The 15,418-nt window shown below is 41.3% G+C and overlaps 1 protein-coding gene across 3 annotated transcripts in view; it reads right to left on the bottom strand.

Moving 5' to 3' along the window:
* LOC117263515 (laminin subunit alpha-3-like) overlaps window positions 1-15,418 on the bottom strand; it is an 85,952-nt gene that overhangs the window by 45,535 nt on the left and 24,999 nt on the right. For all 3 annotated transcript variants that reach the window (XM_033636947.2, XM_033636948.2, XM_033636949.2), the window contains exons 6-13: window positions 14,924-15,024; window positions 11,994-12,109; window positions 11,188-11,306; window positions 10,632-10,722; window positions 5,832-5,963; window positions 3,057-3,107; window positions 2,876-2,923; window positions 1,566-1,700 (exon numbers count right to left, since the gene is read on the bottom strand). In XM_033636947.2, the coding sequence (XP_033492838.2) occupies window positions 1,566-1,700; window positions 2,876-2,923; window positions 3,057-3,107; window positions 5,832-5,963; window positions 10,632-10,722; window positions 11,188-11,306; window positions 11,994-12,109; window positions 14,924-15,024 (793 nt within the window). The remainder of the gene's footprint in view (window positions 1-1,565; window positions 1,701-2,875; window positions 2,924-3,056; window positions 3,108-5,831; window positions 5,964-10,631; window positions 10,723-11,187; window positions 11,307-11,993; window positions 12,110-14,923; window positions 15,025-15,418) is intronic.

Genomic DNA, 15,418 nt, shown 5'->3' with positions numbered 1-15,418 from the left:
AAGCCACAGCGACACAAGTGTTGTCAAAGGAGAAGACTTTTTTTTGCAAGCTAAGTTTCACTTTTACTTTTACTGTCTAGCACTCAGCCCTATGGTTCATAACAGGTGATTATTAGTGAAGGTTGGCTGGCCACATTTAGCTTTGAGGCAGGAGCAGCATTGGTATTTGTTCATTTATAAAACTTTGATATAGATGCTGACCTCAGATAATCTTGGTATTTGCTCACATAACAGGTTGTTGCTTCACATTCCCTTAATCAGAACTGAACTAGGCAGAATGTCTTTCTCTTAAAGTGCACCTTACACATAGAATAATCTGCACAGACCTGGCACTTGGCACACCTTAGCATGTTTATCACCCTGTATTTCTACCTTTAGCTGTCATTCATTGCTATTGCTGTTTTGTATGATTTCATTTGTGTTTTAATTGATATGCCTGATGGTTCTTTGTTTGCTTATTGATTGTTTTTTATGTCTTTGCTCATACTCAGCATCACTGAAAATGAAGGTCTCCCTCCATTGATTTCTGGAGTCTTATATAAAGGCTTGAATGAATGAATGAATTTGTCAGAGCTGGTGATCATGAACAAGGTTTATCTAAGATTAGCAACACATTATAAGCTGTTTGATAACAGTCGTGTTTACAAGCAGGTTTGTGAATGGATGAGCAAAGTTTAAGGTGAGCAGGTTCACCTGAACTGCAGGTGACGCTTGAGGGGTGGGGCCAGTGGCGGATCCTGATATGGGCCGGATGGGCGTTTGCACAGGGCGGCACTTGGTCACGACGTGTGGGGGGGGCGGCAGGAGCGGCAAGTGCTGGAATTTGTAATTTACGTGACAACGCCTAAACGCAACACAGGCTCCGCTCCAGTTGACTGTGTGTTCAGTGCTGTGCTGCGCTGCTGTGTGAGCTGCGTGTTACACACTGTCCATAACAATAACAATGTCAAGTAACAAACTGTGTCAGACTCGGGTCATTTTCGGCCATAGGAGGGTGTCGCCCAGGGCGCCATTTAGGCTAGAACGGCCACTGGGTGGGGCCAACTTACATATCTATAATTGTGTGCATAAAGAGTTACATCTAAGCCTTTTTAAGGGATAATTAAAAAATGGTAAGAAAAAATCTTCATGGAAAAAAAAAACTTTCAAATATGTCAATTTAATGAACAGTCATTAGTTTTAAGGGGTTTAATAAATTCTCGGAGAGGAGCTTTAAATTTAGACTTTAAAGTGGTCAAAAACAAAGCCCTGCTTGAAGTTTACTTGATTCAGAAACTAGTGCAATCAGCATTCATGAAGACAAAGGGACACTTTTGCGTAAAACAATAAAGCAAAAGATTGCTGGACAAAATGCCAGCTTCGTAGCACACCAACCCTCACTGTGAAACTGTTTGCAATAAGTTCCTTTTACGACATGCTGTCTTTGTTTTCATCTACATTATAGCATGTTGCGGCCTCTCTTTCAAAATAAAGGTCACATTTCATAATCATTCAAACAAGTTACACTGATGATGTTGTGTCTTTATGGGGTGTAAATACTCATTGGCATGGTGATGCTTTCTCACCCTCGCAGTTTGGGAAGGAGTGGTATCCAGGTCGACAGCGGTCACATCCCGCCCCCTCCACACCCTGACGACACAGGCAGCGGCCAAAAGCGTCGCACACCCCATATGCTGTCCCTCTGTAGTCGCATCTGCACGCTGTGCACAAACACATTGGACATGTATATTTCAACAATAAACGTAATCAAATTAAATCCAAACTAAAAGAAATTCAAATGAGTAACCCTGCTGAACCCTGGAGTCTGCTTATTAATGAGCCTGAGCTCTTTCTTCGGTCCCGCTGAATAACAGGGAATGACAAACACTTCCTCTAGTGGAACTGTTCTTATATTGTGGCACACAGTGGTACGGCTACACTGGTGCCTACATCTTGCCAAGCCTCCCCTGGTATTGGTATGTGAATAGACTTGGCAATATGACAGGATGGCAAACAGAAAGACTGCCACAGTTTGGGGTTTTTTTGTCCCTAAGCAGCTCCAAAACATTAAAATCAGCTTTTCGAAGGCTGCTGAATAAATTCCTTTTCAGTCACCTCACAGGATAAAAGACACGTTAACAAGTTAAGGGAAAGTCATTGTTTACCTTCATTCCCTGACAAATGATAAGACAGGGCTAAAGGTCTTTGTTCAAATAGAAATGCCATATTACTAATAATGGGCTTCCCAGCTAAGAGAAAACCAGAAAGGGCAGTTTGGAGCATCACTAATAATAGACTGGTTAGTTCTCACTGAATTGTCCCAACTGACTACTGCAGTCTGGAGAGGACAGAGACCACTTGAGCTTAAATCCCTACTGACGGACATAATAGTTTACGACCATCGCAGGATTTTGCTCAACAATTGTACGCGATCTGCTGTCACTGAGCAGCAGATTTACTCTTCCTGATGATATATTGTTTAAGTATTTCCCCATTAAATCCAACCATAACATACAGCTAATTCTGTTTTCATAAGGCCTACAAACATGATCTCACCGTTAGTCAAACATGTATACATTACGCCTTTTCTTGACCGACTCCTGCCACAAGTTCATCACATTTAACTCTGCAGAAAACCAAGTCAGACTCAGTGGTGCCTTACATGGTCCTCCCTTTTTAACAACCTGGACTGACTGTGAGTAAATGTGACTCAGGTGACAAAAATGTCAAGGACTGTGCTGTAAAAAAGCTCTTTAAGAGGATACAGTTTCAGCTGTTTTGTTTTTCTTTAGATACAGTTGATGCAAATGAGAAGAAGCAATAAAAGCAGTTAACATAACACAGCCTTGTAAACACCTCCATAGCAGCACAACATATCGGGTGTAATCACACTCACGCTGACAGCTGGGTGAGCCGAAATAACCCGGAGGGCAGGCAGTGGGCCCTATATGGAGAGGAAGAAAAAAGAATGGAAAAAAAAGAAGAGGATCAACAGTAATAGCATTTTTAAATGCTTGTTTAAAAACATCTGTTAAGCTAAATTGTGGTACAAGACATTGCTTGTTTTTTGAGCTTACCCACAATAGGTCCTGCAGGGGATTTGGTGGTCGGCTCGTATACGGGATATCCTGATTGCAAAGGAAAAGCAACGCAATTAAGACCTCCACTGATGGGAAACTGTGATCACGTAAAACCAAAAGTGTCAGCTTTATTTATCGCAGTGGGAGGTTGCTTTTGATGTAAGATTTGAAAAATTACATCAAACTCATAAACAACAAACTGCTATGCAGTTTGAGGCATACATTATTAAAGGTGGTGTGACTGTGGGAATCTGAGGTGCTGTCCTGTTCCTGCTCACACTGCGCCACAAGGGGAATAAACACTCTGGATCACTGATACACGACGTTCAGAGAAGTCCAGAGCAGAGTCACTTCCCATGTTTGGGAGGAGCGACCATGCGGCCATCTTGAGGTCGAGATATGTGAACAAACCATGATGATGTCATCGATGGGGGTGTGCCATATCATATAATTCTCGATTATACCGCTATAATTTTGTAGCATCATAATATGAAAAATTCATATTGTGATACTCACAATATTTCGACTTGTTGACATACTGACGTCATACTGTTACCCACAGCAACAAGAAGCATGGCTGACAACAAAATTATTTCAGACTCTGCGATGGTTCTAAAAACAGCAGCAGCCTCAGTAGTGTGGAATAAACAGTGGCGTCCTGAATGTTTTATGAACAGCCCCGGACTCTTTTAGCGAGTTACTGCTCAGAGGGAACTCATTCAGCGGCTCCTCTGGCAGCAGCACAGCGTCTCTCCCTCTCCTCTCTTGCCGTGAGCACATGATGATTAGAGGAGAAATGGCAGAGCATAAAGGTCCAGGTGGAAAAATACAACATCATTTGGGATTTTGCTAAAAGAAGGAAATTACCTGTTGATTCATATATATATAGATCCCAGGGGACATTTTTTGCATTTAGCTGTTTAAATGTGTGATTTGTGTTAGATTTTATTTTGTTGAACTTTTAATATTGTATACAGAATATGAATCTCACTTTGAGTTACTGTTGTTGTTCACAAACTAAAGAAATGAGATAATTTTTCTTTAGTTTTTACTGAATATTTGAAGGCAAAGTAGTGTAAAACTACATGACTAATTCTGTTGCAAGTCTATTTTCTGAAATTAATAATTTATTTTTTACTAATTTGTCATATCGTCAAGAATATCGTTATCGCAAAAATACCCTGAAATATCGTGATACTTTTTAGGGCCATATCGCCACCCCCTGTCATCAATGAATTCACTGAGTCGCAGCTTAAAATGTAAGAGGACACAAAAAAGGACTGAATTACAGTGCACAAGTTAAAGGGAGCTGATGGCATCACATTTCACTGGAGTCGTACCTTGCACATGTGACAAATAAATAATTGTTTGATTGATTGTATTTTGAAATAAGTAAGTCATTATTTTGAGATACAGAGTAATTCTTTTTAAATTCATGTGATAAATAAATGATTAATTGAATAGTTGACACTTTGGGAAATATGCTCATTGACTTTCTTGGTTGATTCAGTAAATTTGAACAGAGCCAGACAAGCTGTTTACCTGTGTCCAGTCTTTACGCTAAGCTAACTGCTACACATCTAGCATTAACATACAGACAGAACAGCAATATCAATCCTCTCATCTCACTTTTGGCAAGAGAGCAAATAAGGGTATTTCCCAAAATGTCAAACTATCCCTTTAACACTGAGACCCCTATGAATCACAGCATTCTGCCAGCAATAAACTGAATCAACTTTGATCTACTGTATCACAAACACAAATCGTAAAAATCTTACAGTGACACAAGACAGCAGAGAGGAGTCTCTTGAAACCCAGACAGCCTCTTAAATACTGTGTCCGCATGTTTAGACTAGTTTGTCAGTGCTAATAGCCCGGAGATGAGAGACCCGGTTTTAATAATAACTTCAAGTAATAAATCTATCTTTCACTCATAAAATGCCAAGTCTGAATTTAGCAATCTGCAATTAATTTAAAGTTATATGACATAAGAAACAATCCGCCAGGGGGACAGATTAGATTTGTTGCTTTTTCTTCTATTACTGTAAAAACTTTAAGAATGATATCACTGGTTCATCAAAGAGGTTTACAATGATGCCTCTATGACTCATTTTATGGACTAGTTAAAATAGATTAAGTTAAAGTTTAAAACATAAATGCCCCATCAGACAAAAAACAAGTGACTGTCAGAACACTGAATCCGAACACTGCAGCAAGTTCAACCAGATAGGCTACCTTAAAAAGGATTTATGACAGTCAAAGACTGGAAGAAAAAATAAAAAAACAACTCCAAAAGATGAAAGACTGGTTGGCTTATCTCCATGCCCTGGCAGACACCTGAGTCTGTAGCCAGATCAGAATGAGATAAGAGGGAATTCCTCCTTTGTGTGTCTAATATTTGAGTTTATTTGTTTGGATGGAGGTTTGGCATGCGTCAGTCCTGTAGCATGTGCATACATCCTCCTGTGTGTAGCCCTGCAGCATTAAAGGCATATTTCTTTGAGCATATAATAACAAGTCCAAAATAGTTGCATTTTTCTCCTCTGGGCAAAAACTGACAGACTGTAACACACAAGGCTAAAAAAGGGTGAACATGAAACTGATCCCAAACATCAAAGAGTGGGTTCAGTTTCACATGATACTGTATACTGTGACACACTGAGCTCCCAAACACAGACACATCATTTAATCAAATGATAATGTTTTCTCTGTTATGCATGATCCTGAGGGAGAATTGGGTATCTAGGATTTGATAAGGGAAAAAAAACTTACGAATGCACTGAGGGTAATAATAGTATCCGTCAGCACAGCGATCACAGTTTTCTCCAGCAAATTGTGGCTTGCAGATACATCTTCCAGACCCCATCTCACAGCCGGCTGTCGTCCTTTCATCACACCTGCAGGCTGGTGGGGTCACATGTTTGTTTTAAATTAACATTTGCAGACAAATATGTACACATGCCAACAGATGCATCGATGTAGACCAGAGTTGGGGAGTGAGAGAATACAAGTAACAGTGTTAGGGTTATAAGTAAATGTATTGTGTTAAAGTTATAGCTCAAATTAACAATATTCTGAATACAGTAACTTTTTAAAAAAAAATAGACAACTTGAAGACGGATTACTTTATGTGTATGTTTTGATTTGTTTGCTCTAAAACAGTGGTTCCCAACTGTTGGGTCACGGTCTGAAAGAGGGTCGCCGGCCCATTCTGAGTGGACTGCCAGTGACTACAAGTGAAAACAGACTTTATTTTGAAGTACAGTGAATTTCTGGCACAGAGCTTTTATTTTGAAGTGCCGTTTCCTGCAGTAGAGTGAGTGACTAAGCCACAGCTACTTGACAGACAGCAAAATAGTTGGACAAATACATGACCAAATGCAAGTATGATGCTGAATGCATTCAACTGTGTGGACCTTGAACTAATGACCAAGGAGAAATCTGGACCCCGTGGCCGGACCAGCTGGGAACCACTGCTCTAAAATTCATATGAGGCACACATTTCTCATAAACAGATTTCTTTTTTAAATTGTAACAATGCGTGCACGTGCAGTGCACCTGCCACATGGTGATGGCAGAGGCGACGCACATCAGTGACACTGTCAGGAATGAGTCTTTGGCGTGGAAATCTAGAACAGACAAATGTGCTCAGCAAGAGGATTTTGAAGTATTCAAAAAGTAATCCCAAGTATTTAGGGTAAATGGAATATGTTAAAAATCACATTTTAGGGCATGTATTCAATAATCTGTAGTGGATTACGGTTTAAAGGGATAGTTCAGATCTTCTGAAGTGAGGTTGTATGAAGGACTTATCCATGTTCATTCTTTTGCAGACAGTGGATGTTGGTCAGCTCACCCCCAGACTGGAGAAGCAGGCAGGAGTACCGACATAACATGGGTGGGGCAGCAGCAAAACGTATTTTAGCCTCCTCCAAAAAGTACCACATAAAAAAATGTAAGTGTTTGTCATATTTAGAATGTTCTCAAAATGTTACCTCGCCATCAGAGAACCCTTTCCAACAGGGACGCCATTAACAGTTTCAGTTCCTCGTCTTTGCTCTCTTCAAAGCCGCCAGACTCCATTCACAAAAACAGTAATTTTAGCTTGCTGAACACAGGTTAATAACTGCCTCAATCAGTTTTTGTGCTATTGTGTGACTTTGGTAAATCCCAACTAAGCCCTTTAAAAGCCAAAGTCATTTAATAGCACAAACAAACCAACTGACAGAAGCAGAGGCAGACCAGCAGCTCTTGTGTTCAGCAGCGTTAAAATTCTGTTTCTCTCAATGGTGTCTGGCTTTGAGGAGATCAATATAATGGCTTTGATTCTCTGTTGGAAATGGCTGTGTGATGTGGAAGTGATAAAAATATTCTAAATATAGCAGTCATTTTTACTGATATTGATATTTTATTGAGGGACTTTTTTAGGTGGCTAAAATACATCTTGCTGCTGACCCCCGTTTAAAGCAGTGTATTGCTTAGCTCCTGTACTGGTACTCCTGCTTAGCTGTCCAAACTGGGAACATGCCATCTACTGTGTGTAATACCCTGACTATGGATAAGAACCTCATACAACCCCACTTCAAATGATCCCAACTATCCCTTTAAAAGCAACACTAATGCAGACTAACATGGATATCCACACACATAAAGACAGCAGAGGATTGTTGGTTGTAAGGCAGAAAGAAATTCACCATATATGAGTCAAATATCAGAAACAAGCACAGGAAGCTTTCAGTCATCCATCATCTCAAAATGAGAGATCTCAGGGGCAGATAATGATTACTGAACATTTACTGACTCTGCTTTTTGCCAAAACCAACACCTTCCTCTGCTAAACAGACCTAAACGAGTTTGTGGATTTTATGATTTACTTTTCAAAGTGCTCAGGGCAACCGGTTTAATTCCACTGCCCTCTAATGTCCAAACACAACTGGCAGCTATTTATATAGCGAGGAACAGCCACGGACCATTAAAGTAATGTAAACAAGAGCGGAGCCCAGTTTAGCAATAATACAAGCAGTGGTGCCGGTGGTGCTTGTTCAGTGGTGCCATTTGTGTCTGTCTCAAACAAGACGCTGATGCCTCTCTTTGAATAGAAGACTGTTTTGGCTTCACTTTTTTGTCATATAAACTGCAGGTCAAATGCCTACATGGTGAGACACTATTTAGTTCTAAAACCCATCTAGTGCTGTGTCCTGGACATCTGACAGATGGCAAAGTTCAACCCTCACAAATAACATTTTCTCTTTTTTCAATTGCATTAAAGTAGTGGCAGAAACTGATTTGAAATGGCATCTGAATTGGCATTTCCACTCTCATTTATTTAATATAATTCCTATTTCCATATGTCTGGAAATACAAAATGAAAACAGATTGCAGCACTCGCACAAACAATGACCATTTCAATCCATGCAAAGCAAAAAAAACAAACCAGCAACAACTATTTAGGAAGTGTCCAATTATTAGTGTCCAAAAAGTTAAAGTTTGCCACAGCTTACATGGATGTACAATTAGTGTTGATGGTAAATGTAGTCGAACTAAGCAATAAATTCCTCAGTGTGCTTAATATTGACCAAGAAAGCTGAGTTTTTCTGTGCCTACATGTACCAGGATGCATTGTGCACAAGCTTCTGACGCCTATAACTATTATTTAATTGGCCAAATCTTAGGGCTCTAGTTTCCCGGCGCAGCGCAGGGTGGCGCGGGGTGGCGAACCCCGCGCAGAGCTAGTTTCGAGCAGCGCAACCCGAGGCGCGCTCAGTTTGGTAGTTTGGCAGACCGAGGTGTGCTGAGATGGGTGTGGCGGCGCAGCAGGGGGAGGTGTCGACAGATCCAGCTTGGCGCAGTGACAGTTTCGTGCCAAAAGGCTTCACCGAAGGTGTGCTAAAAGCTCGCCAGCTGAAACCAGGTCTACTGTCAGCGCAGGGGGAGCGCAGCCGGTGTAAGCCGAAGTTTGGCTGACCGGCGGACAGTGCGCACACGTCACCAAAACCTCACAGGCAGGTTTCCAGAATATCAGGCACATTAACGATGCAATAAATACCCAAAAAACCACTATTCAATGCAACTATCTGCAATCAGCACATAAATGTATCTCTATATCGACTGTCCCGTCACATCTGACGTCAGATCAAAGGGGATTGGCACCGTTTGGCACGTTTGGCACGCGTAATGGAAACCCAACCTGATTTGATTAACACAGCTGCCAACTAATGAGTTCACATCCCTCTCAGCCAACCACAAACAGCCACAGCATCAGATAGGGAGTATATATTCAGCATCTGTCATCTTAGAAAAGTCAAAAGAAAAGAAACAGAGTGAGACTGCGAGAGAGAAAGAGAGAGCGTGCACGCACGAGAGAAACGCAACATTGATTTACAATTGTGGTGACCTCCTCCCAGGCTACCTTTGCATCATCAGCCCGTGGAGGTCTGCTCGCAGTTCCGTATATTCGGACACTGCGAGCTTGGACCTCCCGGACCAAAACATCAGTTTCCTCCTGGGAGGAGTTTGGCCGTCTGACGCTGCTGCTCTCTTCTGCCATGGCGAATTGAGTAAACTCTCATTACGCCTTCGCACAGCGCATTTAAGGGCGAGGAGAGGGGCTCATTTGATTGGTGTGATGTGTGTAAAACCCACTCCACGCCTTCTCTCCTCCCTCTTTCCGACTTGCGCAGGTAGGAGGGACGGAGGTGGGAAAGAGGAGTAGCTGCACCAGGCGCACGGTGTGCCAAACTTGCAAAATCCGCCTGCCCACACCCAGTTGGCGAAGATGCCACTCTTTGCCACCCAGTTGGCAAAAAGCACTTTGCCAAGATGCAGCTAAATGAAATAGCTTACAATAGCATTATGTGACAAAAATACTCGCTCAATGGTCATCTGCCCTCTCGGCCCTGCTGGTCTTGGTTATTTTCGTGTTTATCTGTGGGATCCTTAAAAAGGTCACCAGCGCATCTCTGTCTTAGTGAGGAGTAACTCTTTGCATAGTAGTGTGCAGATGAGCTCTTTCGGGGCTCTTCTGACATCGGTGACAGCGTCCAACTAAAACTGGCCATGCTGAAATTCATCGCAGCAGAATAATTCAATTTCTGTTGGTATCGGAGGGCCCTCTGTGTAACGACACCACCAGTTGGTGTTTGCCCTCCACAGCTCAGGTTCTGGAGGGTCCTCACCAGCCGTATCCTCTTGCAGGGCTTCAGCTCAAATAAATACTGCTGCATATCCGAATCAGTCAAAACGCTATAAAATGTATCCTGATCTATAACATCCTTTGCACTCACATTTTAGGATGTCATTTTCACGGTTAGCTTCTATAGTTTGCGATACAAACTGTAATACAGCCTGTAGTTCTACCTTGCCTCCACCTACGTCACTGTCATGCCAAATGCCCTGGATAGATGCAGGAAGAACAGATTTTGCAGCTGCAAACTCAGCCTTCTCAGTCAACAAGGCACGCACTGAAGAATTTATTGCTTCAATCAACTACATTTCCCATCAACACTGATTGGACATAAAAGGTGGTCAGTCTCCCCTTTAAATCAAGGGGACAAAGACAGAAACGCAACTCACGTATGCATCCAGAAGGGGACTCCGGAGGTACTCCATAAGGTCTGTAGAAACCTTCAAGGCATTGCTCACAGTTCACTCCATCAGTGTTGTGCTAAAGAAGAACAAACAAATAATGTGTGAGCTATAAGTCCTACATGATTGATCAGGGAGAACAGAATGATAAACACAAGAGTCCTCTTTGCTCTGTGAAGTGGAATTTCTCATTTCAAATGCACACTGACACATTTGATGAGACACAATGGTTTCATACACTCTCTGCTTCTATTTTCCAGAGGCACATCATATAAATAACACTTGATGTAACTTTATTTTGATAAAACATGATGACACAGATTTCCTGGAGAGCTAACAGCAAAGTGTGTAAATGGAAAAAGTTTGTTGCGGCCTCACAGACCCGTTTGCACAGGTTGCAGAGTAAGTGGTGCGGTATCAAATGCCCCACGGAGGACACAGACAACATGGAATTTTTCCTCATTTTTTTGATACCCTCCTTCTCCCCTACAACCACACACATGCACACACAGGAATCAGTTTAGACTTGACATGCATTTCATACCTGGCAGTTGATGCACACTCCTCCTCCGTCGTACCTGCCGAAGGTGTCTAAACTTGCTCTCCTCTTTTCCACCTCTGGGTCGTAATAACAGTCGAAGGCATGGGAGAAACACTGGCAGCCTGAGGAGGAAACCCCCAAGACACACAGAGAATTATTCTATATGCCTCAGCAAATTACCCCAGACTCCCCTGTCTGTATTTAAGAACCTTAAGCCACTCATTCTCCAAAAAGGAGTTTTAAGTCTGGTTGTTAAATATGAGGAGAAACTATAAAATCCAAGTTAAAAAAGAAAGCACATCCTCTTCCTGTATGGGTCTCATTAATGTTTATGAATGGTTAGGGCGCATTTCCACCACATGGGTGCACTAATTAGAGTCTTCTTCATCTTTCTCTCTCATTTGTGGCTGCTTCAAGGTCATTTTTCATGACGGGGAAATTTGTCAACAGTCCAAAGCAATTAGATTCCAGCTGACACAGGCTCTCAGATAAGCTGGCATGGGGGACTAGGTGGGGGGCCTGGCTAGCCGGCTGACTAGCTAGCTAGGATGACAAACAGCAGTTATCCTGGAGCTAGTCGTGCACTGTGCTGTTCATCATACATACCGTATGAGGAACGTCCTCTCAACTCCTCACTGAGGCTCTCTACAATACCATAACAGGGCATTCACAACAGGGTTTAAATAACAGAGGCAAGGGGACACTTCAGGCCTCTCTGGGGGTCGTAATTCAAGAAGTCAGCAGCGTGGGGAGTAGCAGAGTGTGGTTTTGTTTCCACAATGAATGAACCATTGTACATGTACACTTACGTTGACACTCGTTGGGGCTGTCAACAGTTGCAGCACGCCATGGCTTCTGGTTGAAGCCTGGGCAGCAGCGGTCACATGACTCACCGCAGGTGTTGTGTTGGCACTCACACTGGCGTCTGCAAACAGGAAATGAGACACCTGGATTTAGTGATGATCAGATTTTTATTTGCAGCACCCCCCCTCCCCAGTGCTTTCTCTAAACATTCATTAAGTAAAGGACAGAACAAGCTGTAAACACAGGCATATTATTACCTTATTAAGTTGTCATGTATCAGCAAACAGCTGCCTATTTATACAAACAACATGTTTCAGACAACCTCTTGAGTCCATCATTCACTCTAATTTTAGCTGTTTCCGACTCCACCAACTTCTGAAGAATGTATCTGGTTTTCAAGCTGCTAGTTGGCTAGTGCTAATCTGTCTATTATTTGGTGCTGAGCAATGAGCTGAAAACAGTGGGACAGAACCAAAATAGTATTACCGCGTTCAGGGATGGGCAGTGTTTCTATTACTTGTATTTAAAATATGTATTTCAATTACATTTGAGTATTTTGTAATTTGTATTTGAGGCCGATAAAAAGTAAATGTAATTTGTAACAAAACACTTTTGAGTGGAGTACTTTTGTATCTAAAATACTCAAAATACTTTCTCAACGAATCAAAAAACAAAAATAATAGGCTACACATTCTTATAATATTGGATGTAACAATATTTTTTACTTATAGGTTACTTATATGTTTTTTTAAACTTGGGCCATTCAGTGTGCCCTTCAATGACCTAGTGGTCTGTTTTATTGGACTGTGCATAACATAGGAAATTGTATGTTGTTGTGGTTGATGCCTCACGTGGGATCAATAAAGTTGTCTGAATCTAAATCTGAATCAATGAATAATATTTCAGGGTAGCCTACACCAAATTGTGAGAAGACAAGTGCAAATTTGCAATAGCTGCGACCAAATATGCTACTATCACGCCATTAATGGATGAATCATGGTTGTTCTTTCTGGCATAGTTACTTGTGGTCTTCAATTGCAGCATGTAAATTTTGAGCATTTTTGGTCAAGGACTTTTTGAGTTATTCACAAAAAAATTTGAATCAGTTAGTATAGCGCCACCTATGGATGAATCATGGGCATTCTTTCTGGTATAGTTCCTCATGGTCTCTAGTTGCAGTATGCAAATTTTGAGCATTTTTGGTCAAGGACTTTTTGAGATATTCACGAAAAGCTTTGTCAACCACCCGACCAACTGACCGACCAACCAACCGACCAACCGACCAACAGAGTTACCTATAGAGCTGCGGGTCGCTGCTAAAAAGAAAAAGAAAAAAAGGATTTTCTGTATTTGAAAATACAAAATACATGTATTTTATTTTGATACATTTTCTGGCACCAGTATTTTGTATTTTATTTTGATACATTTATTTGAGGGGTATTTTGTATCAAAATACATTTTGATGTATTTTTGCCCATCTCTGACCACATTGTGGTTGTATCTTGTTGACAATGCTTTGAATATGAATGATACTGAAAAGAAGCTACATATTTGAAAACATGGATGCATCATAAACATCTAAAAGCCGGCAGCACTTAAGATTTCTACCACAGATGGACACTCAGGATTAGTCTGCTAACCCTGACCAAACGTCTCCTCTTCTGTTCCTGAAGTATGGTTTTGAATAATGGCCAGAAAAGTGTTTTTGCAGAACATCATGATGTGACATTGAAAATGACCTTTGACTCTTTTGCCTTCAATGACAGGACAGTTTTGGGCATCAAGGAAGGGAGAGAAGGGGGATGACATGCAGCAGGGGGTCCTGGGTTGGAATCGAGCCTTGCAGCCGCTGCTGTAAGGAAACTGCCTTTGTATGTGGGGCCCGCTCTACCAACTGAGCAACTGGGTGCCCCAGACCTTTGACCTTTCGAGTATATAATGTAATTCCTTTATCGTTTTATCTTATCAGATATCTGTGTGAAATTTTGTCATAATTAGAGTATGAATTTTCGAGTTGTGGCAAAAAAGATGTTTGCATTGCTGAATCTCGTGTTCACATGAATAGGACCCATTTGAGGTCACGTTGACCTTTGACCACCAACATCTAATCAGTTCATATCTTGAGTCCAGGTGGATGTTTGTCCCAAATTTGAAGACATTACCTCAAGGCGTTCCTGAGATATCGCATTCACGAGAATAGAACAGACAGATGCCTGGGGGCCGTACAACCAAAACAATGGGTTGAAAGACACTAAAATGCTTCATAGAGACGAGGGTAACTGCAGAATCAGGTGATAACACTCCCCTTTCACTATGTTAACTGTGTATGTTAGTCATTGCTCATACAATAATATTGAAAGGAGCAGCTTTAAACCAACGGGAACCAAACAATGAAACACAATGAAGCATGACTGAATGCTTTGTTGCCTTGTTGTTTAGATGTTCAGGGTACAGAAGGCAACTGTGGCTCGAAGGAGAAGTTTATCACACATCTTGATCTTTAACCAACTATTTGTAACATCACATCAAGTAAACAGAGTAAGTACAATGATCTGTTGCTCTTTACAATGGTGATGTCAATTCACAAACATATGAGGTAATTTCCCCTCCTGAGAAACAATTCACTATCTTTAAAATCACCAGATTTGGCTGCATCTCTGTGGTTTTGCCTCTGTATGTTCAGCATTAAGTCATCTCAGGTTATACACAGGAGCCCATTGTACAAAAAAAACTACTACACTCTGTTAATGAATAAACAAATGAAATGGATTCACTGGTTGAAGTTATACTTTAAAGGTAACTTTGGAAATGCTCACAAGAAACCAGGTCAGGTTATAATTAATGAGTGATGAAAAATGCTTCAACCAGAGCTTTCCACACAGAAGTACTGGGTCAACTATTTAAAGCATTGCTTGAGATGAAGGGCATTACCAACCTGCTTGGGTTGTCCTGGTTAGGCCCCCCACCACACGCCTGTGCATGCCCATGACAAACGCAGCGTCCGCCAATGCTGATGTCTTTGATACTATAATAATACTGTCAAAAAAAGGGAAAATGTTATTAACTGATTCATTTCAGTAATAGCAGTGTTATCTGCAACATCAGCCACACCAAAACAAATGTCTGGCTTTGCTTGGCAGCAGACGTGAAGTGATCATGCTGAGTTGTACAAACTTAGACCATGAGCTAAGCTTACTTTTATGGGGTGAATCAGTGCATTATAAAAAAAATAAAAGACAAGAATCAACAGCTGACATCACAGATTTATTCTCAGCACGTCAAATAAAGCAGAACTAATTTGTTGTTTTTGACATGAACCCTGAGGATACATTTCTGGAATTACATCTTCAATGATTTACTGAGAACAACTTCACTGAAGGTATGCTACAGAAAATCATAACTCAAACACATAACAAGAAACTAAGGTTTT

Source organism: Epinephelus lanceolatus, chromosome 12 (assembly GCF_041903045.1).
Source record: "Epinephelus lanceolatus isolate andai-2023 chromosome 12, ASM4190304v1, whole genome shotgun sequence".
NCBI classification, from domain to species: Eukaryota; Metazoa; Chordata; class Actinopteri; order Perciformes; family Serranidae; genus Epinephelus; species Epinephelus lanceolatus.
Note: the sequence above shows the minus strand (reverse complement) of the source record. Positions and strands in the feature narration are given on the sequence as shown.